This window comes from Amphiprion ocellaris, chromosome 8 (genome assembly GCF_022539595.1).
Source record: "Amphiprion ocellaris isolate individual 3 ecotype Okinawa chromosome 8, ASM2253959v1, whole genome shotgun sequence".
Lineage (NCBI taxonomy): Eukaryota > Metazoa > Chordata > Actinopteri > Pomacentridae > Amphiprion > Amphiprion ocellaris.
This window is the reverse complement of record NC_072773.1, coordinates 17,516,681-17,541,178: the sequence shown is the minus strand read 5'-3', so window position 1 is coordinate 17,541,178 and position 24,498 is coordinate 17,516,681. Positions and strand designations below refer to the sequence as shown.

General features: G+C 40.4%; 1 protein-coding gene across 5 annotated transcripts in view; it reads right to left on the bottom strand.

Moving 5' to 3' along the window:
• Positions 1-24,498, bottom strand: part of LOC111583762 (IQ motif and SEC7 domain-containing protein 1-like) — a 205,546-nt gene that overhangs the window by 92,115 nt on the left and 88,933 nt on the right. Inside the window, exon 1 of one of the 5 annotated variants that reach the window (XM_055013037.1) lies at positions 19,524-20,917. The exons of 3 other annotated variants lie outside the window; for them this stretch is intronic. In XM_055013037.1, coding sequence (XP_054869012.1) covers positions 19,524-19,603 — 80 coding nt within the window. In that variant the 5' untranslated portion in view covers positions 19,604-20,917. Of the gene's footprint in view, positions 1-16,810; positions 16,992-19,523; positions 20,918-24,498 lie in introns of those variants that run through there. One more of the 5 variants, XM_055013039.1, reaches the window with a different exon arrangement.

Genomic DNA, 24,498 nt, shown 5'->3' with positions numbered 1-24,498 from the left:
GTAAATATAAAGATAGGTGTAAATGACAACATGGACAGCATATACAGCATGAACAAATATGCAAATTTATATGCAATTTGCATGTGAATATTTTGAAATAAAAGCTAACGGCAGTATCTACCTTTGTCTCAGCATTGCAGCTTTTTGATCTGAGTAGCAAAAGTAAAGTAGGAAAAATATCACTTTCTCTCCACTGCTGACACTTTGGGAAGACACTGTATATTGATACTGTGATATAAAATTACATAGACTGCAAGCGTGGACAGATTATGGGACATTGAGGTCCTTGAAACAGCACTTTTCCTGTTTCAGCTGCATTTTGTTGATGAACTGCACATTTAAATTGCTGCTGACGGTTGGAAACTGCTGCAGACATTCAGTATTCTGTTACACTCGTGATAAAAGGAGTTAAATAAATCCATTTGATTAAAATTTAGTATTAAGAATTGCAAAATCACTGACTACAATAAGAAATTGTGGTTGTGACCTAAACTCTAACCTATAGACTGAGGTGCAGTTCACCAGATTTCATACACGCAATCATAGTTATATCACCTTTAAAAAATGGTATATTTATTATTATATGTTGTTATTTCCTTAACCCAGTCCCATCTGATCTGGGTCATTGAATATTTAGTATCTGGATAATATCTAGATAATACACACTTCAATTACATAAAACCTATTAAAATGATTCCATTACATATGCTTGACAACCGAAAAGCTCAACAATACAGTATTGTTTTTATTCTATTGTAAAGAAATAAATTGTATTAAGAAAAAAGTTGCATAACCCAGTTGTTCCACCAGGTGAAGATTCCTGCTGTTACTGCAGTACTGTAGTGACCAGAGGAGGCGGTCACTGGGAGTATGGGAAGTTCTGTGTTTGCATTCAATTCAGTTGCATTTATATAGTGCAGAATCACAACATATGTCATCTCAAAGTGCTTAGCATACTACGTCTGTACCATTGTGGGGGTTAAGCTAGCAACAGGCCACTATGACAAATACTTCTGTGATGCTTAATGGCCTCCTGCCAGAACTCACATTTAGGGCCAGCCAGGAGAGACCAGGACAGTGTTCTTATATTATAGTGGCACATGCAACAGAGCCACCTGACAGGCCAAAGTCATGTCAACTGACTAAATGGACTGTTTACAACACCTGTGTGACAGCTGACATAAACCAAGAAACAATTCCAGTTCACAAAATGCCTAATCTTGATCTTTAAGACATCCCAAACTAAACCCCATTCTCTCTGAACATCAGCCTCATACCTATTCCTGATACCTGATAGCTGCCCAGTGTGACCACAGTCTATTCTACTGGCCACCCAGCAGCTCCACTGGTGTGAATGAGGGAGGTGGTGCTGGTTTTTATTTTCTCACCCAGATTTTTCTCCTGCTCATCCACGGATTGAAGTTTTCTACTTGAAAAACACAGTAGAGGTCAAATCTCCCGCAGTAATATGACAAACAGAGGCTGTTGTGCAGTATTTAAACACAACATAAGCAGTGTGTGTGTCTGTATTGTGGCCTCAGGCATCTCCAACATGACTACAACCAGACAACACGCTGTCCTGCAGAGCACAGTGCTCACTGGACTGCAGCGTCCCTGTGGAAACACGTCAGCTGTCACTTTGAGCTTGCTGAAGAGCAGCAAAGACTCTAGCTTGAGATCTCTGTGACGTCCTGCAAGACAGTTTTCATCTTTAAAAACATTTGCTGGTAAGACAGGCCTCAAAGGCAGCGGGAGGACAGACACAAAAATCCTGCTGCGGTCGGCTTTAGAGAACACAAACACACAAAGCTCCACTTCAAGGTCGGAGCTTTGTGCAGCTGTCAGTCGGTCAGATGGTGGCTGCTGAAATCAGAGAGCAGACTATTTATCTTAACTCTCGATTCAACCTAGTATATTTTATTTCATTTCATTTCATTTATATAGCACCAGTTCACATCATAGTCATTTCAGGGCACTTTACATAGTAAGGTGAAGATCTTACAATATAACATAGAGAGAAATGCAGCAAATCCTAGCATATTCCTTTGAGACGCTTTTTAGTAACAGTGGGAAGAAAGAAATCCTTTTAAATACCATTCATCCACCAGAAACTGTAAAACCAGAAAGAATAGTTGGATTTGCCTCATGTATGACATGCAATTCTGTTGGGGAAAACAACCAAAAAACAACCAAATCTAAGCTTAAGATTGTGATATTTAATCAAAATCACCCTTTTCTGCATGTCTCCTTCAAAAAAATTTGCCCAAAATAAATAATTTGCAACAGATCCTCTAAAACATTGCTGCTGTGCAGCCACAAAGCTTTTTTTTTTGAGAAATCAGCCCACAGAAAGGAAAAACATGACAGGAGCAAAAACACATACAGAAACTGCGTGTTTAGAGAGTTAAATCAGAACTCTATACATGTATTATAGTTTTAGCCTGACTGATAGCTGCACTGAATCCATAGGTAAATTACACACAAAACCAAACACGAATCCAGTTTTCGTACTGCAAAAGAACCTATGAACCAGAATTCAGTATTCTTATATTCACATAGGCTGTGGATGTTTAAACAGAGCTGCTTATACCTAGATGACTTGGAGCAAAGTGTAAATGCATCTGCCAGGTGAATGTACAGGAAGAAATGAAACGTCTATCTTATGCAATCTGCAGCAGTAAAAACAGGTTTTGAACTATGGCATTTTCTCGTACATTGTGCAAAAAAGGGCCGGTCAGCCCATAATCTTGACCACATTATTAGCTATAAACATAAATAAAGCAGCGATGGAGAAAAAGCCAAAAAAAAAACCCCAAAACAAAACAAAAAAAAACCCAAAACAGTCTACCTCCTGATGGACAAGTGCTTGAACCAGTGTTGAGAAACAGCACCACCTTCTGTAGGACTGAGGCACCAACATGGAGCAGAGCCATTCATACTCCCCTCAGCCCTGTATGCAGATTCATAACTCAATCATTTATACATTTAACTGTACAATACTTAATTTAATATTGCTATATTTAACTTAAAGCTGCAATAATTCAACTGTGCAATACTCTGATGTGTATTTATACTGCATTAATCCGATACATAGCTCATTTTGCATTAATTTATAGAACGTCTCACATCTGTATTATGATAAACATATTCTGTATGTCTGTGCAGATATTTTATCTATATATGTGAACATTTGAATATATATCTTTACATAAATGCAAAGCTTCCTACTTCATTTGACTTTCAGGTATAATGTAGCAGTGGGTACTGACTAAAAACAAGTTTCAACATAACAGAGGAGAAAAATTTTCTTTCACAGCACAGGAGGGACTTTAAAGCAACATAACGCTACTTTAGATGACAGTGCTCCATTTTTCTACCTTTTATTCTTTCGTTATTTTACTTCTCCCTTTCCTGCTCTTTTTAAACTTTCCATCTTTCTTTTTTCTTACCGTCTTTCTAAACTTTTTTTCCCCCCAGTCTTTCTTATCTTTGTCCTTCACATTTTTCTTACATTCTGGTCTTGCCTTCTTATCTTTCTGTTTATTCTTCTTTCTCTCTTTTTTCTTCTTCCCTATACTTATGTTCTTTCCTTTGTATCTTTCTGGTGTCTCCTTTTTTACATGTCTATTCTTTTCTTCCTAATTTTCTTTTTTCCTCCTCTTTCTGTTTTTCTTCTTCCTTACATTTCAGTTGTTTCCAATTGCCCCCTTAATTCCTTTTCTCTTCTTTCCTTCTGATCTTCTCTTTTTTCTTGCATTCTTTCTCCTTTTCTGTTTTTTGCCTCTTTCATTCTTTCCTGTCTTCTCTTTTTCATTTCATTTCTATAGTCCTCTTTCTCTCCCTTTTTATTCTCTTTCCTTTTTTCTCATCTTTTCTTTTTTCCTTTTCGTTTCCTCTCCTTTTCCTAATCTTTCCATTTTTCCTTCTTTCCATTTTTGTTCTTCACTTCTTTCTTTTTTCTTTTTTCTCAATCCTTCCTCCTTTTTCAGTCTCTCCTAAACTCTACCTCCCACCCCTCCTCTCTCCACACCCCATCCAACCAGCAATGTTTCTCTTTCTCTTTCTCTTCCTCCCTTCATCTCCACCTCATCACCTGTCTCCCCCTCCCTCTGTCCTCCTCTCTCCCTCCATCATTCTCTGTAATTACCTCCTTCATGTAAAACCTGAGAGGATTCGAAGCAACGGGAGACTCTTCTCGCCCCCGTTTGCTGCTCTTTTATCTTCCTCCCGTTCTTCTTTGTTTTTCACCTCCTTTTCTCTCTGTCTCCTCCTCTTCATTTCCCTGTTCCTCCCCAAACAAACTCTGCCCGAGTTACAACTTTATACACATGTAACCTTGTTTACGCCTCACTTGTGTCTGCGGTTCTTTCTGATCTCGTTTCCGGCATCCTGTCCTTTTTTGTGCCATCCCTTCTCTCAGCCTTTCCCACGGCATGCGCTTTTCTGACAATGAAGCAAAGCAGAGTGATTATGTTATGTTCAGGTCCTGTTGGAAATAGCAGACTCAGTGCTTCATCTCCTTTGCATAAGAGGGAATTTAACGCTGCAGGTTTTATCTTTGCGATAATCCTCAAAGGAAAGCTTAAGTTTCTGTCAGTATTCAAACTTCTGCTGGTAATACACACTTACATGAGATGTTAGAGCTCATTATTACCAGATATATCCTGCTGTGAAGTCTGGTGCTGGGTAAAGGTTTAAAGCAAGGTTCATACAGGAGGATCTCAGGTCCAAACTTCATTTAATTGGGTTAGGTAGGGTCTTGTTTTATTGCCTGTGCAGTGACATCATCTTCCATTCATAATAACTGTTCTTAGGCTGTTTAACATTGAGGGACTTGCAGGTCATGTTTGGGTGGCCTACAATTTTGTGTGTGTTCCAACTGCAAAAACCAGCCCTGAGGAACCTCCTCCAGAGCCATGTTTTGTGAAGAAGTGCCTAGGGTAGGTATCTTTGGGGCAACCATGAAAAACTGCCATGTGGGTCTTAATGCTGATTGGTTAAACCCTGAAAAGGAAAAATAAGCGCCTCTCAAACATTGCTACCAACAACATAAAATTCCCATATAGGCTCACATAACAAACCTTTATTCTATTTTTACCAACTCTTAGAACTGGAGGCATCTATTTCTATTTGTCATTATTTTAGCTCACTTTGAGTTAATATCACATTCAAACCTATTGGATTTTACACCACAATGGAAAGGCTGAAAGGCCTGATCAGGGGGGTATTCCTGAAAAAATGTGTGCAAGTTCCTACATTTATTCAAAATAGCCAATATGAATATTATCAGTCATCACTGTGTTGTCATTACGCCAACTCCCATGTTGTAATGACAAGTCCATGAGTTTCATTTAAAGGCAGGAATGCAAATCGTTGGACATGCCACTGTTCATTTATATTCCAGTTTCCAAAAGTCAGCACCACCTTCTTGACATCACACGGGTTTGTGATAGGTGATAGCCTATGATTGGAATGATTGTGATTAAGAATCCTCCGTTGCCCTTCAATGTGCACCTATTTCGCTGCAGCCATGATGCTAAGGCAGCACTTTATGTGGGAATGATACACTATTTGAACTGTAACACACAGCACTTCCATGTAATGAAGTGGATTTAGTTCATGTTCACCCTTTTTATCAATTCAAATCTCTGCCCTTTCCCTGCCGTCACCGTCATTCTTTCTCACTTGCTGTCTGACATTCGGTCTTTCTCTTGCCCATCAATTCCCAGACAGCAGATGGTTGTGCAGTGTCAGACTTTACATTTATAGTTTAGGTTGGATGGTGTGTGTGTGTGTGTGTGTGTGTGTGTGTGTGTGTGTGTGTGTGTGTGTGTGTGTGTGCGCGGACAGCCAGCAGGGCAGACGATGCAGATGCAGGACTACAAACCTCAGCAGTCTTCACTAACACTGTTACAGCTCTGCCTTTTTAGCCTGCTGTGTTGAAGCTTGAGTAAAGTTCATTAAGAAACCTCCTTGTCATTGTTTACTGATATGGGGAATGTAAACTGACCTCGACATTATGGCACAGTCTAAAGCAGCTGTCTAATCCAATGTCATCTCATGCAAGACAGTTCAAAACATCCACCAGGAGGAAGACTGACTCAAGATGGTTGCTCTGTATGTCATATATGATACCAACATCCCTGAAGCAGTAGTTAATACTCACTGAACACCACTCAGTATGAATAAACCCTTAAGTTGGCAGTATTGCCTTTGCTAATAATTAACTTACCACAGATACTGTGTATCACAACATATGTTAGTCCTTCGCAACAAAAGCTGAATGAGTAGGGACCTGCTCCATTAAGTGACTTTACCAAATAAGCCAGGTTTATGAAGTTAGTAAGTTAGTGTGACTGATTTAACTACAGGTTTAGCCTGTGCTATCATCTTATGTGACTTTATTTACCAGTAGCAATCCAAAAATGGAAATTTACAGAAAATCTACTTCAGAATAGTGCATGCCATTATCTTGATTACTTGAACCTGTGACAAAATATTCTGATTGTGTGAACTGATCTTATGGAACCTGTTAGGTCCTGACTGATTCGTTAGGTTCATTCAAGTCAAGCGTTTGTGACTTTAATCTTTCATTTTCTTAGCATGCTTTATAGAACAGGCCCCAGGTTACTATATATCTTGGACACTTGATCTTTAATTAGTGGCAGCAGGATCACAGTATCAGCAGGAGTGCATATCCTGGTCACTGTTTTTGAGATGAATCAATAGCAAGTATTAGCAGCAGTTGTAAGTTTTAAAAGTACTTTGCAGTGACAAGCTGAAATTAGGAGCAGTTAGCAGCAGGAGTTCATGGCAGCAATAAGATTTTGCAGAATCAACAGCAATTAGTGGCATCAGTGGTCGGTAACAGCATCAGCAGTATTTAGTGGCATGTACAGCAGTTAGTGGCTTCAGCAGTAGTTAGTAGCATCATCATTAGTAGTTAGTGGTATCACTGGTAGCTATCAGCAGCAGGGGAAGCAATTTTTAACCCTAGCTAATTTAAAATATCAAAGACAGATACTGGCACAAGTTAGCAGTTGCATCTAGTGTCAGAAGTATCAGTAGCAGTTGGCCGTGGCAGAATAAGTTAGCATTATCAGTCACAGTTGTGAGCTGGAGCACAGGAAGCTCAAGTCATACTTGTGTTTAGTTTTACAATATGCAGCTTGAAAATACAGACTTCAATGTAGAAACCCAATGCAAAAAAAGCAAATACACCAGAGATCAGTGACACACAAGTTAAAAAAAACAGGATTACTCAGACAAAACAAGTGCAGCTGTTGTTTTCAATTGCGGCATAACAATAGTTATAAAATGACCCTGAACACTAGAACATTGTCAGTTTTAAACCCATGACCTGTGTGCAACTGCATAACTACACTTTAGCCCCACATGGAATTGCCAGAGGAACTGTAAAAATCAGACTGTGAGATTTCACAGCAATGGAAAAAGAAAAGCAAGTTCAGTACTTAACTACTAATCAGTGGAACAACAGTTGTAGCGGTAATCAGGAGGGCGTGAAGGAGCCATAGTATCACTAATCAGAGCTGCACTAACCGTCTTCCTAAATGACACCACAGAGAGTGCACTATTTACATAATCTACTTTTGAAAAACAGTGAGGCAAGCGCTTCGGATTTGGAACAGGGGTTATCACTGTAAATCAGGGTTTCTGACACTGCATAATGTCAACCTCTGTGGACAGCGTTCAAGAAAAACACGTGCTTGCTGTTCGGACAAAACTGCAAGATGATGGCTCCATAAAAATGCCCGTAGATAAACTAAAAATACTGTCTGACAAAGTGTCCAGCAGCTTGGCAGCTGAGAAATATTCCCCCATGATAACAATCCAAAGCACACTGCTTAATCACACAAGGATTTCTAAAGAAGAAAAAGTGAAAACCTTGACCTGGTCAAGGATGTCAGTCACCTGACATGAATCCAACAGAACAGCTTTGGGGTATTTTTAAGAGAAAGGTAAAGTAACACAACCCCTCCAGCAAAGAACAGCTGAAAAAATAGTCTGAAGAATGGCAAACATCTCTGATGGTCTCCAGATCACTAGTATTTGTGTTTAAGAGAAGTCTGCCCTGTACCATTACTAAGTATCTTTTATAAGACTTTTATAAGAACAACTAGCATCAGATCTGTAACTACGAAAGGTTGAAAAAATTCCATTACTTCATGTAAAGTCTGACAAATAATGTACTCACAAAACAAATGTCTGATAAAGACCCACACAAACAAACATCATCATACCTTTTTTTTTTTTTTTTTTTTTTCTTTAAATTTAAAGGTCCTCTCTGTTTCTGCCTTCACCACCAAACCCCGTCCCGGCTGTCCTGCTAGCTACAGAGGCTAGCAAACATCCCAGCAGCTCCTTCGCTAAATAATTGAGCGGCAGTGCTCTTTATTGCCTTAACACTTCACTTCACTTCACCGTGGCCCCGATGGGACCAGCTTATTTTGGGCTGCTGCCTCTTCTACACAAAGATCTGCCTTCAAAATTCACAGTAATGAAACAATATCTTCAATTTGCTTCTGGCTAAAATGCAGGAATCAACACTGGCGTTCAATAATATCAAATTGACACATGAGCAACAAAAATATGAGGTGTGTGCTAATTATTGAGAGAAACAATAAAGAGAAGGCAAATAAAACAAATAATTGGTCAAAATGAAGATAATATATCAGAAATTATGCTGTTGAGATGGTGTTGTATGGACGTTTGAGCTGCGAGTAGAGTTGTCCTTTTGTTTTTTTAGGCGCATTTCTGAACAAATAGGTCAAGTTATGAATATTTCATGGTATTTACAATTATCCTCCCGTTCTGCTGGGGGTAGACAGCTGCTAAATGAATTGTGGAGCAGAAACACTGACGAATTGGACCAAACATTGTATCACTAAATCATCACATAGAAATAATTTCAGTAAAACGATACTTTAAATATTTTCTGTGTTGACTTCTACTTAGTTTTTGTGACTGTGGAGCTTCTCAAATGTGAAAAACATTTCCCGTGTGGACTTCCATGACAAATCACAGGTATGCTCAGCAATGACCCAGAACATGATACTGCAAATCAGCACAGCCCTGCATCTCTTTGAACTTGGCCTATTTTAGTCACAGATCCCGACATGAAATTTATTAATAACTACAAAACCAAGAAAAATCTGTGCCGGCAGTACTAGCAATTAAAATGGATATCCGACAAATATCTTCTTGGAAATTGTGAGTGCTTTATTTTGGCTTTAATGAAAGAGAGTCTCCTCTGTTAATTTTCATCAGTGCAGTTTTAAGTAATGCTTTAAGAAATAGAGTTGAAAATTTCTGGGATGTTTTTATCTGAACGGTATCAGTGCAAACCCTTGTTTCCACTCAGGCTTCAACTCTGGATATGACTGATATCAGCTAATATGGGAGAACAATTACAACTTTTCAGACTGAAACAATTATGGAAGACTTCTCTACATTTTTCTGTTGTAGATAACCAAGGTTTTGTTTTGTTTTTTTCTTCTCTTTCTAGGTTTTTGGGGGTTGTCAACTGTTTATTTCATATGGAACTTAATAGTTCGACATATATGGACACTTTAGGGTCCTGGTTTTGTGAACGATCAAACCTTATGGTTAAGTGGTTTTCATGAGCCTGAAATTTTTAAGTTACAGATATATGCAGTTAATGAATCAGTTTAGGAACATTCATATTGACACATGTCAAAACTAAGAGAACTTCAGGCCAATAATTTAAGGCTATTCTTGTATGAAAAAAAGTCATGTCTTTAAACATCTTCATCAGTAGACCATCTTTTTAGGAACCACTGCAGGAACATCTACCAGATGTAGTTTTGAATTAATCAAGAAAAAATTTAAACCAATTCATCTTCCAAAGAAATAAAGAAATTTATCCCCAACCTGCAGAAACTGAGTTGTGTGATTCCTCAAATGAAGGAGCCCTGTGTGTTTCCCAAATTAGGCACGGACATGATGAAAAGATGCCTCTTTTTTAGCAGCGTAGGCGGGATGCTCATACAGTTCATCTGACCTAGTTCAGGTGTGTTTGATTTAAATTGTCCCACAGCTCAAACAACCAGAGCAAAGCAGGCAGCAGGCCTTTAGTACCAGTATGGCTGACATGTTTCAGTAGCCAAGTGTCAGTATTGCATTTCTTCCTGAACATGCTGACAGATGATTGCCAACGGGCTCTCAAGTCCTTTCACTAGACCTTCACATTTTTCGAGTAATGGAGACAGAAACAGTCTCTTGCAGTCTGACGAGACAAGAAATCAGATAAGATGAATTCAGTCCTCAATGTCACAATTGATCTTTCTTTCTTTCTTTCTCTTTCTTTCTTTCATACAGGCCTAGACTGCAGAAACGTTTTCAGTAACTAAAGGAAATCTTACTCCTACCTGCGGGAGTTTCGTACCAGAAGCTGAATGAACCATACGGTAAACATTGTAACCCTCTGAACAATAACTGCTGATAACTGTAAGAGGCCTATTTTATTTTATTTTTTTTTTATAAAATGCCCAAAATGAAACATTTTTTTTCAGCTAGGAAATAAAAAAAACTGAAAGAAATGTTGGGTTTTCAACTTTCTGGCAGCCCTCAAACTACTCATCTGTGACATGCCATTCAGTTGGTAAACAAAGCTCGGCTTAAAATTTTGACTTTTCATTAAAATCACTTTATTCTACATCTCTCATTTAAATACTTGCTGAAAATAAAATGTGTGCCTTAGCCAGATTCTGTCAAAAACTAAAAAAATCTCAGCTCCTCAGCACAACTGTAAAGTCACTAGTGATTCAGTGATTCACTGTGTAAACCTGCAGAGTGGAGACATTAGATACATACACAACATGCTTGAACAACAAAATAAATACAACATGGCTCAAAAGTGGCATAGAGGGGTGCAAGTGGTCAGCAAGTTATTGTTAGCATGGCAAAATTTATTTGAATTGATGTGCAGAGCAGGGTGTAAAATCCCTAGTTTGTAGAAGCTGTAAAAAAGTTAAAGAGTTGAAAATCTGTAGAATGTGCAGCCACAGTTTTCCAGTATTGGTAACACTTCAGAATCAGAATCAGAATCAGAATGAGTTTTATTGCCATTGTTCATGAGGTTCACAAACGAGGAATTTGACTCGGTGCAATGCTGCTACATTAAACATTTAACAAATAGTAGAGATAAAAATAAAGATAAAAATAAAGATAAAGATAAAGTAATACTATAATAAAAGCTAACATCTACTATAATAAAAACTAACAACTAAGTACACTGTACAACAAAAAAGTGACTAAGTGAATAAAGTGACCAGTAGCAGCAGGTGGTGGGGGCCACCACGTAGTGCAAATATTGTAGTGCAAAAAACAGTGGTAATTGTTGATGAGTCGGTGCTGAGCTGCTGAACATAGGCACGTGTGTGTGACGTAGAGTCATCTAGTGTTCATCAGTCTGATGGCAGAGGGGAAGAAGCTGTTCATGTAGCGGGAGGTTCTGGTCCGGATGGACCTTAGTCTCCTGCCTGAGGGGAGGGGGGTGAACAGTCTGTGTCCAGGGTGAGAGGGGTCGGCAATGATCCGACCTGCACGCCTCCGGGTCCTCGAGACGTACAGATCCTGCATAGACGGAAGTCTGCAGCCGATCACCTTCTCAGCAGTGCGCACAATGCGCTGCAGTCTGAATCTGTCCCTGATGGTGGCTCCAGCGTACCACACAGTGATGGAGGAGGTGAGAATGGACTCGATGATGGCCGTGTAGAACTGCACCAACATCTTGGTGGGCAGCTTGAGTTTCCTCAGCTGCCGCAGGAAGAACATCCTCTGCTGGGCCTTCTTGAGGAGGGAACTGATGGTCAGCTCCCACTTGAGGTCCCGGGTGATGGTGGTGCCCAGGAAGCGGAAGGAGTCCACGGTGGAGATGGGAGAGTCAGTGAGGGTGAGGGGGGGTGGTGGGGCTGTGACTTTCCTAAAGTCCACGATCATCTCCACTGTCTTCTGGGCGTTCAGGTCCAGGTTGTTGTGGCTGCACCAGGACACCAGCCGGGCCACCTCCCTCCTGTAGAAGGACTCATCACCGTCTGAGATGAGCCCGATGAGGGTGGTGTCATCTGCGAACTTCAGCAGCTTCACAGACTGGTGGCTGGAGGTGCAGCAGTTGGTGTACAGGGAGAAGAGCAGGGGGGAAAGTACACAGCCCTGGGGGGAACCGATGCTGATGCTCACCGAGTCCGAGACAGTCTTCCCCAGCCGCACGTGTTGCCTACGGTCCGTCAGGAAGTCGATGATCCACCTGCAGAGGGAGTCGGGCACGTTGAGCTGGGACAGCTTGTCCTGGAGCAGAGCAGGGCGGATGGTGTTGAAAGCAGAGCTGAAGTCCACAAACAGGATCCTGGCGTAGGTTCCTGGGGAGTCCAGATGCTGCAGGATGGAGTGGAGGGCCAGGTTGACTGCGTCGTCCACAGACCTGTTGGCTCTGTAGGCGAACTGCAGTGGGTCCAGGAGAGGGGTGGTGATGGTCTTGAGGTGGGACAGGACCAGGCGCTCAAAGGACTTCATGACTACAGAGGTGAGCGCCACAGGTCTGTAGTCGTTGAGTCCTGTGATCCGTGGCTTCTTGGGGACGGGGACAATGGTAGAAGATTTGAAGCAGGCCGGCACGTGGCATGACGCCAGAGAGGTGTTAAAAATGTCCGTGAAGACAGGAGCCAGCTCCTCCGCGCAGTGTCTCAGAGTGGAGGGAGAAACACCATCAGGACCTGGGGCCTTGCGCGGGTTCAGTCTGCTGAATTGTCTGTGCACATCCTGCTTACAGAGGGAAAAGGCATGGGGGGATGTGGGGGGGACTGCCTTTGATGAAGTGACAGTGGCAGCAGTGGAGGTGCTGGGGGGAGGGGAGGTGCTGGGCACAGCTGACGAGGTGTCAAAGCGGGCGTAGTGCTGGGACAGTTTCTGACAAAGGGCTTTGTCGTCCTGTCCTTTAGGAGCCTGAGGCCGGTAGTTGGTGATCTGCCTCAGTCCTCTCCACACAGAAGCAGAGTCATTAGCAGTGAACTGCTGCTGGAGTCTCTCTGAATACACAGTCTTAGCTCTCCTCAGCTCCCTGCTAAAACGGTATTTAGCCTCCTTGTAGCAGTCTCTGTCTCCGCTCCTGAACGCTGCTTCTTTCTCCTTCCTAATCTGTCTGAGTCTGGGTGTGAACCACGGCTTGTCATTGGCATAACTCACCCTGGTGCGCGTTGGCAGAATGCGCTCCTCACAAAAGTGGATGTATGAGGTCACAGTGTCCGTGTACTCGTCCAGATTGACTGTGGCTCACTTGTGGGCACGTGTACAATATTACATACATAAAATACAAATCTACCTGACTAGATTAAATAATATTTAGAATGAAAATTGCCTTGACTTATATAAATATTAAAGTCGAAACCCTGCAACAGTGTACGCTGCTTAAAAAAATGTTAATGAAAAGATGTTTTGGAACAACAGCAATTGCTGGATGCAGCCTTACAGCACTTGTACACTGGAATAATACCATCTTGTTCCGTTACTTGAGACTGAATAATATAGAAGATTTTGGGTGTTAAAACTAGATTTTGACACAGAGTTACTCGACAAGAATGGCTGCATCTGTGCTGCAAATTTCTAATATCTTGAGTAAACTTGGGGGTATTTAGGTGCCCCTAGGGGTCTGTGGCCTCCTGGCAATTGCTTACTTTCGCTGGTTATAATCCAGCCATGGTCCAAGCTAATTCCAATCTTGGACCTTCGTCATATCTGTCTTTGTTGAAGAGAGTCCCTCTCAAAACATCCTGAAAGAGCATAAAAGATGCAGCATGCCGGAACAGACAAATGGGTCGTTTATGCCCCAGTTGCTTCAGTGTGCTGGTGTTACTGGTGAGCTCCCAGCAGTCACAGCTCAGCTTCCTCAGCTGAAGAAAAAGAAGAGGAAAATGAAGAAGCAGAGCTGCTCCGCTGTGTGTTTGCAGTATTTAACATGAATTCATGTTTGATTTAAAACGAGTTGCAAATTTATTCAGCTGCTGCTTCACACAGGGCTGCTTGATAAGGAGGAAAAGGAGGCGGAGCCCACTTGTCTGAATTATTCTACTTCTGAGGACCCTGTAAGAAGATGATGCATTCCTCAGCACCTGGCTACATTCTAACCTGTTCCTATCTAAACCTATGATAATCTGAAGATGAAAACTCAAACCTTATTCTAAACTCGACTTAAACCTGACCTAACATTGACTTGATTATCTCACCTTAGTCTTTCCTTGACCTAAAACTAATTGTCTCAGAACCTTAAATGTAATTCAAATCCAACCTAAACATATTTCTAAGTCCAATCTAAATCTAATTTCAACCCAACCCTAAACTAAACCACTAATCAGCCTAAATGTGATTCTTACATAACCATAACCTTGCAATTTTAACCACAAAATAATTTTTAACCTCTATGTAAATTAACCTCTTTTAAAACCTATTTAAATTAAGATCATAGTAAGTGTAAAATAAAGCTGCCAAAAATGGCATGTGTCACAACTGTTGTAAAATATTCGACAGATGACATGGACCCCAGTGGTTCCTTCCATACTGGCGGATAGATGCAGTTTAACACTGGCCTTTGTTTGATACGACGAAACTCACTCTGGCTCCAGTGTCATCATTAGCAGTTCCTGGACCACCATCTTGATCATTTGGAATTTTGACGTCTCCATCTTGTTATTTTGAAACAGGAACTGAGAACTCAAGGACACTAAACATGCCCAAAAACATACCCTACTTTATCACCTGTTTTCCTCTGAATTAGAATGTATCTTACAAAATGAACACCAGGTTGTGCTGAAGGAGACTTTAAACTAGGAAACTGTTTACAAAGGTAATAATTCAAGTCAAAAATCATTTGCTCTTAGACGTCTAGAAAATTATACTTCATATCAGACACATCTGTGTTTTCTATACAGTTTATGGTTTATTCTTCTTCTTGATGATGCTATGTCACATCACACAATCTACAACAAGATCTGTGTTAAGGGTTTTTTGTAAGTGGGTGATGGTGCTACACCCATTTTGATGAATCTCAAAATGAAGTAGAGAACCAACATCACACTCTGTGTCAAACTCCGGTAAAGCATGAGTCAGGCAACATGTTTTGAGCAGCATTCTCTTTGCAAGATGAGTAAAATGGCACTGGATGATGATGAGAGTGCAGGGTGACCCATCCTCCAAATCATCAAAAATGTACAAGAAATGGAACAATAAAGGTCATTGGCTAATCATCAGGGAAACGGTTGACATGATACGCTTTGAACATTCACTGCATTGCTGCCAGATTCACGCCAGGCTGCTGACTTCCAGGAGGAAACAGCACCGTGTCAAAGTCTGTGAGGATCTCCGTCAACAGGCTCTCAATGACCCTAACCTAATGTCAAGGATCATCATGCGAGCTGGGTCTACAGATAGGATTCAGAGACTGAACATCAGTCTTCACAGTGGAAGAGCTGCAGTCTTCAAGACCAAAGAAGATGCCGCAGATCAAGACTGCTACCAAACGGATGTTCATCATTTAAGGAACTGTGTACTCGAAATTCATCCACCAGGGTCATAATGTCAATGCAGAGTTCTACTGTGAAGTCCTGTTACGTGTCCTATGGAGAACATTTACTGCAAAAGACCTCAACTGTGGCATGATGGAATGTGTTTGCTCAGTCATGACAAGACACTCACATGAATTGAAAACGTTAGCAGTTTTATGGCAAACCAACACAATTTTTGTTCTCCACTTGTCCTACTAGCCACATCTGGGTCCCTATGACTTTGCACTGTTGCCCAAAATGAAATTAAAGCTGAAAGGTTGACATTTTGACACTATGGAGGAAATTCAGTGCCATAACGCAGATGGTGCTTGACAAGCTCACAGAACAGGAATTCCATGAAGTATTCCAGGTGTAGCAAAATCGCAAGGATTGGTGTGTCGCTGCACATGGGGATGGTATACATTTCTGAATTGTGCAGCGTTCTTGATTGTTCTAGACTTAGCCTCTGAACTTTCTGATTAATTTTTATAAAATATTGTCAGGTCTTCACCTTGCTATGTGAAGTGACCTAAGATGACTTGCATTGTGGATTGTGCTGTAAATTGATTGAAATTAGAGAAAAACTATTTAATTGTTTCCCTTTACTCATCAGCGTTCATGGTCACTCTGGAAAAAACAAATGTTCATTCACAGGGAGGTTTTTCCAGGTTAAAGGAGTAAAATAATAAAATAGTACAGTCATGGTCGTAGCTAAGTCTTAACCCTCAAACACCCTTTGAAGGACTGTCCTAAATAGGAAGACTGGCCAAAACGCCCTAACACTCAAGATCTAAAACTCAAATGGGTCATCACAAAGATGGAAGCAAACTTAACCTTATCCTCACCTTAAACCTTAAAAGTCTGCAGACTGAAATGCAATGCTGTGGGGACTGCGCTTTGTCCCCATAGTGTGACTGTGCAAACAGATCGATGTCCCCACAACATGAGGAAGTATAAACACACACACACTCACACATATATTCCCAGCTTACTACTGTACAGTTAAACCCCCTGCAGCACACACACACAGCAAAGATTTATACCCGATGTACGTTTACGTCCTGGATCTGAAATGCACAGAGCCTTGCACATGTCCCACATGCACACGCGCACACAAATTGCTATACAGGTATTACATGCATGATGAACTTGTGGTCACACACACACACACACACACACTCGTACAGCTTTCTATTATTAGCAGCCAGATGCTGAGCAGCAGCAGAGCTTCTTACCGTTCTGAAGACAATGGAGACGCCTTCCATTCATTTACACTGGAGAGAATAAAACACACACACATACACACCTTCAAACACACACCCCTCTCTCTCTCTCACTATCTCTGTCACTTGCTCGCCCTGTCTCCTCCTCCTCTCTCTTCTTCTTCTGCTTCTTTCTGTAAGCCTTCACCCCCTTCCTTCTCTCTCTCTCTCTCTCCCACCTCCTCCCTTGCTTTGTCTACCTCTCTCGCCCAGCCACTCCCCCAACTCCTCCTCCTCCTGCCTCGCCCACCCTCCCTCTTTGCCTTTTCTTTCAATTTAACCTCTGTCCTCCTTTCCTTCCTCTCTTCCTTTGACTCTCTCTAGCTCTCAGCCATACTCTCTCCCTGCCTCTCTCGCCCCCTCCCTCTCTCTGGGTGTATCCTCCACGGAGATGCATGGTTGCTTTCTTGACAGCCTCTTCTCCACGTGTCGGCCTGTGTGTGTGTGTGTGTGTGTGTTTTCACTCTCCAGTGCACACACTCAGCCTGTCAGTCATATTCATGTGCACTCAGCCATTCGCACACAAACACACAAAGCAATATCCATGTGGCATCGTACGTTTTCTTTGACACACATCTCAGATCTTTACACACACACATTAACATCTTCCTCTCATTAACTCATCCTCTCTGTGTTTACACACCTTCCTCTTATGTTGCAGCTCACGGTAGAGCAGCTGGCAGCATTGCAATTCCAAATTTCCACCGGGCTCCAAATTTATGCGTGCATCGTCTTCACGCATCCGTTGAAGATGTGCGGCAGGCTGAATTAGCATGCACGCTTATGTACGGACTCAGTGACAGGTGTGGTTGAGTTTTTGCCTCTAAGCCTCTGTAATGTGACTGCAGACTGTAAATGCTGTGGCCTGTTCACACGGAAACTCGTCCTTGTCCTCTATTTCCTGTACTTACTCATCTGTGTCGCCTTCTTCTCCCTCAGTGTCCCTCTTATTTTCTCCAGTTCTCTCCTCTTCCTTATCTCTGTTTACTCACTGCCATCCTGTATTATCTAAACCTTCTCTATTTTCCGTTTCTCATTTTTCTTTCTGTATCTGTTAATTTTGTTTTTGTCTACTGTCTTTTTTTTTGTCAAAGATGAGCAATCTCAGCAATAATTTAAATGGAACAAAGCCTAAATGTAATTTTTAATTAATTTAACTCAAAAGCTCTACTGTTTTCTTGCAGATCATTTCAAAATGAGGATGTAAATTATTAACTGTTGAAGATAAATTGCTTCATTTAAGATATATTTAAGATGGTCTATGGTGAAAATCCATGTTTTTTTGGGGGGGGGGAGGGGGGGAGTTTGTATACCTTAAAAACTCGAAAGTGTAAAATAGCAGCTGTGAAAATATAAAGATACCTACTTCTGCCATTCCTCTAGCAACCCCTAATTAGATAGCCTTCCAGATTTACAAGACGATTGGAATTTTATTCATTTGCTGCACTGAACTGAGGAACGAATAGTCATTGAGCTAAAAACTATGTATAATCCTGCCTCTTCACAGCCTACTGCCAGGTGAACCATTCAGATAGAGCAGCTGCCTCTCAACAGGATTATTTGCTTTCTAGGGCTGCTTCTGCTATAAAACGTCTCAGCTACCAGCAAAGCACCACCAAAGGTCTTGCTGTTGGCTGCAAGAGCAAACACAAGAGTCTTGATGCACTCCCAGCATCTGAGGAACTGTGGACCCTTTGTCTTGCAGCTAATGTGGCTAATGTTACCATTAGCTTTCAATGTGTACCCACAAGTCAGAACTCTGTGGAAATTCACAGATTGTTTTATCTTTAGACGTGATTTAATCCACTAAACAATGACTGTGTTTTCATGTCCTCTGTTGTGTTTTGGTCCAACCCAACTCAGCTCGTGTTTACAACTGTTTGCTTCTCTCCTGCTCACATTTACTGCATTTTAAAACAGTCGAATTCCCAAAAGTGTTCTCATTCATGTATTTTTCTGTTTCTGTTATCAGACAATGTAACAAATATAAAACAGTGACTCAAACACATTAAGACTACACGAGAATCATAAGTCGCTTCAGAGCCAAGCTGCTGCTCTGCATTGCTAAAATGCTAGTTTTATGTTGTTTGACAAACTCAGCGTGCACATAAGTTTAAAACAACAGCTGTGTTGTGAATTCAGGAATATTTCTATGTAAAATGGTCATCAGAGAAGTGATAGAAAGTCCTGGTCTCACACACTAATTACCATCTATGTCATCTGTGGTGTGGTCAATGGCAGAGAGAGTGTTCTTCCTGAAAGGGGCGTGGATAGTAGCAGCTCAGATGCCTTTTAAGCTAAAGACACTGAAACAGTCTTCAATATTTTGAGCCGAAAAATTGAAGCACACATTCTAGGGACCTGTGAGGCTTTCATCAATTTGCTGAAAAAGGAAAAAATATGGGACCTTTTATTAAGACGCACTCACTGATGGCATCAGTTACAGTTATTGCTGTGCTGCTGTACTCTTCTTCACGTTTGCCTTTTTCCTTTACCTTTTCTTCTACTTCTTGTCCTCCTCTTTCCCTGTTTTATTTCTCAAAGCTTTCCATGTGGGCTGGTAGCCAATACACTTTCCAAAATTATATGAAATGGGGAAAAAAACTGAAGGGAAGGAAGGGCCAGAGAATGCTCAGGTCAAAGTTTATGCACTCGAGTTCAAATGTCAGCTTGAAGGTCTGCTTACCTTCGGAGAGGTGACCAGGTCCCAGAGGAGCGCAGACAAAACATAGGGCAAAGATCACAGACGCCCGGCACACCGAACATGCCAGAGATCCTCTCATTCACCTGTCTTGTGTTTGTCTGAAGTCTGTGGGATCACCATTTGTCATCAGGTTTTCGGGACACACATCTGCCTCTCAACACTTCCTCTGTGTTTGAGGAGTTTCATGATTCCCTCCACGTGCTTCCTCTCAAATGAGCTGAGTCACTTTCACTCTGACAAGCCAGCAGCTGTCCCATCACATCTGTCAGCCATCAGCAATTAGCATCCGCCTTTACACTCTCAGGAATTAACTCTTTTTTTTTTTTTTTTTTTTGTGAAAAGAGCCAAATGCCACAAAAAAAGTGATGGACATTTACCTCAAAGCAATATTTCAGTCTGACGACACTCCAATGGGGTAAAATTTTCAAAATGAATTACTTTCTGCAGCTAATTTAAGCCCACAGGGAAACTGCACTTAAGAGAATGTTCTTCTCTCTTATAATGGAGTTTTTGTACTGCACTTTTCAGATATTTTCCAAAATACTTCAGGAGGCTGCACACAGAGCGGATGAGATGGTGTGTTTAAATCCACTGGTTTCCATGGTTTCCTTGAAAGTGATGATTGGAGGTGTGTTGCGTTTTATCTCCCTGCTGTGTGTCCTTGCAGAGAGGATAAAAACATCAGCATCTATTGATACTTTCTGTCTTATCTGCCGAAAACAAGCTGTGAATGTCAAATAGGCAGTAAGTTTGTCAGTCAGATTGATAGACAGCAAGTCAGCCAGACTTTAATGAAGGTGGGACTTAAAAACCACCAGAAACTAGAATATTTCAGCCAGTCAGTCAGTGGCTGAGGGAATTAAATTACAGTGTATATTTTGAATCTTCAAAACAAAGATGCTGATGTACAGTGGAATCACTGTACAATCAAAAATAAGCATTAAGAAGAAGAATGTTTGCAGGTGATCAATAGCCCCTTTACTAGAATGTTTTAATTTTTGACAGACACACAATTTTCTGCTAATGTCAGAACAAAACTTGCTTTTCTCAAACTCAACTGGACCTTATCATATTTTATTATATCTATATGATTAGTTTAACTCAAAATGCACTTTTCCTGTTTAATGGCTGTCTTCGTAATTGTCATCAGTGTGTTGTCTTGCAGGGTTTTCAGTCTATTCAATAGTTGAAAATGGTGTTCCACAAGTTTCTACCTTAAAACCTCTCTTTTTTCCTATCTGTACACCTCAGATTTACTCAAATTTGTCTGTCCCTCTTTTATTAGAACAACGTTTTAGATGATGGGTCTGCCTAAAGAAAGTGGATTTGTTTGAATATCCTGAACTATGGATCACCCATGAACTCTCGTTTAGGATCCTCACTGACTTTATTGCAAAAAAAATACTGTACTCTGAGTTAATTTTTATTAGCGTTAAGCCTCGATTGAAAAAAAATTCTCAGTTGATACTACCTATTATTAATCATATAGTATTAGTATTGCAAAACACTTTAGACACTTATTTGACAATATTTGTAGATTAAGTGTTTGCATGTCTTTTGAATTTGCATCTTCAGGAGCCGTTTAAAAATGAAATGCTACATCTCATAGGTCTATCCTTTCAATAAATTCAAATTCAGTCACTGCAGTATGGATATATTTAGACAGCTGGTTGGATAAAACAATTGAGTTGAATGCATTCGGTAGATCATATCATGCTTTTCTTACTATGTAGAAATGATGAAGAAAATAATTGGCAGATGGCTCGATAAGGAATATAACCAATCAAAGCTAATTAAACTACACAGGCTTCATGAAGCAGTTTAGTTGAGTTTTTGTCTCACAGCAATTTCTTGACTCAGATTATTGATTATTTACTTGCAAATATTTCATAATGCAGAGAAATATAAAGACTAAAATGGGTTGTAGAGCATTTAGAAATAAGGAAAGATATCCTCACTGCCTGAGCAGTTTAATTGTAATTACAGTTACACTAAAGGAGATAGAAAATATCTCCAGGTAATGGCATAATTAAGTCTTCGTATTGAGATAATGATCCTAAAATCTGTTCAGTCTGCAGCTGCACCAGAATACATGGTGCAAACACTATTTCTCTGAGCCCAGTGGTTCTCAATATGGGAGTCGGGGCCTCCCCAATGGGTCGCAGAATAAACCAGACGCCCCAAAGTTATTCACCTGATGTACAAGACAATAGAATGTTAGTTTCAGGTGAAAAAAATGGAAACTTTCACCTCTTTATCCTTATAAAAATATCTGACTCATTTTTAAGGGTTGAGAAGTGTCACTATAGCTGATTTCAACCTTTCTCCAAAGACATCTGACAAAGTTGAAGAGAACATTGTGATATATCTTTAATTAGACTTGTGGAAACTCAGACAGACTGGCAACAATTTAATTTTAAAGTACAAAGAATTTGAACTTTTTTGTCATATTCAAAATGTTTACACACTAGAGAGACATTTTTTTCCAGAACATAATCCCGGTTGGAGGTTCTAAAATTGTCACAACTCCAACAGCGATGATTTTAAACCTATTTCTTCTTTTTTTCTTCTTTAACAAATATATCAAACAAGTCACAGAAATGGCCTAAAAATCAATTAATTGTTTTGATCATTTTTCAAGCAAACATTTGTTGATTCCGTCTTCTCAAATGTCGATGTTTTTGCAGATTTTCGTCTCACATATGACAGTAAATTGAATATCTTTGGTTTTTCAAAAAGCTCTTTTCATTATATTTTGATGGAACACATACTTCTAATTATATCAATTGATTAATCAAGAAAGTAATTAGAATTAAGAAATAGTGAAAATGTTTTTAATTATAGCCCTACGCAAGTTATTGAGTACATCAGTCAATCATCTAAAGATTTTTTTTTAACTGTTGATTAAACTGTCCATTATTTTCTCGATTAATTGAGTTGTTTGACCCATAAAATTCAGAAAAATTACGATTAGTAAATATTTTAATTTAAGTAGCTGCAATCAGATCTTTGACTATTTTTGCTTAAAATAATACTCAAAATAATTCAGTTATAAAAAAGATGCTTTTTTAGTTGACAGCGAATGGGTTGTTTGTTTAATAGCTGTATCTCTAGTCTGTTACAGTGTTAGTTAGTCAGTAGAGCTGTAGCTAATGACTATTTTCGTTGCCAACAAAACTGTTGATTATTGTCTAGAACATTCTATAAGTTGTTTGGTCAATAAAATGTCAGAAAATAGAGAAAAATGTCAATCAGTGTTTCCCAAGAGCCAAAATGATGTTCTGCTGTTTTGCCACAACCCAAAGATATTGGATTAATCACTATAGCGCTGACCAGTTAGTTACAATATTGATCTGTCAGTAAGTTATACTAACCATATGTCGTCAGCTGGAAACTGACTACAGCTCTGATGCACAAACATTCATTAGCTTGTTTACTGACGCCGGATGAACTTCAGAACAACTCTGACATTTTACAAAGGACAATTAGGCTCCAGTAAACGTATAGAAATGATTTGTGTAGTCACAGATGATGAATGCTGGCCAATGTTGCATCAATAAGGGTTCACCACAGCTTCAGAGACAGCTGACAATGGCATTTAGCTAAACGCAATGGCAGGCAGGAAACACTATTGACCCACAATGCTAAATGCTACCGATGGCAAGAAGTTCACCCAGTCTAATTTAAAGCCTTCCATCTGCAGCTCTCAGTGTGAGAGGCCGAGTAAACAGAGATTTAATCTTTGTGGGAAGCGATGGTAGCTTGTGGCTACAGATTAGCTTCCTTGCTAGCAGGAATTTAGTTTGTTTCAATGGATTCAGACTCCCTTAAAGGCAAAAGCACAAACACAGAAATGTGCTATTTACTGCGCTTTCCAAACTAATCCATCCTATTTGTTAGCTGCTGGTGACAGATTAGCTGCATCGTTAGCGGGTAAAACCATTTAATAACAACCTCTCTGTTTAACTGACCATACCTGAAGTGAAGCCAGGTAGAGGAAAGCATCCAAATATCACTAGTTTATCTACTTTAAATTCCTGGTTTCACCTTCAGGCCTGTGCTGTCACTCACTCCTGAGCTGTTGATGAGATAATAAGAAAGCTATACTGAGTCAGTGTTGGTGAGTCAGCTGAGTCAGGTAGGAAGTAGAAATGGTCACAAAAGATGTCAACGCTATAGTTACATAAACAGTTTAAATAGTCGGAGGTGTAGGAGGTGTTGTGGTCTGAAGTTGACCTGCCGCTCTTGGCGATACTTCCTGTATTCAGTCCTTCCTGCTTCCCCCCTCAGCAGGTTTTTAAAGCCCGATAGGAACAAATTCCCGTCAGGTTTGTTGAAAATCCAATTTGATCCAGCGAGTCAGAGAAAAAAGTGCTGATGTGTGTTTCCCTCAAGTGTGAATGAGTTCGATCTGTTTCCTTCTGCAGGCCTGAGCCTCTCCTCCTCCTCTTCTTCTTGGCACCTCCTTCTTCCCTCACTCACTAAGACTTTAATCGAATTATCTCTCACTTGCTCGCTCATTTTGCCTCCCCTTGACCTCGGCCTCAGTCAGGAGCAGGCTGCAGCCGAGCGATAAATGGGACTCTGAGCTCTCAGTATGACGTAAGTCAAGAAAAGTCACTGTTATTTACGTAGCACAATTAATACAACAGTCACTGACCCAAAGTGCCTTCCAATAAACTCTAGAGTATTATATATAATGCACATTTTATCTGATTATTCAATAAATAGGGTTATTTTCAGATCATCATCATAAAAAGTCCAAATCCACTTTGAATGTATCCTGCTAACATCCTGCTGATGTGTATCATCAGCCTGACACAGTTAAGTCCCAAATAAAATTTAAATGTACAAACTATAAAATAAAGAAATAAACCCTGTTGGGTTAGTTGGAAAAAGTCACCAAGATGTAAAGAGGCTGCTTTTCTGAGCTCAAGCTGCCAATTAAACCACCCAA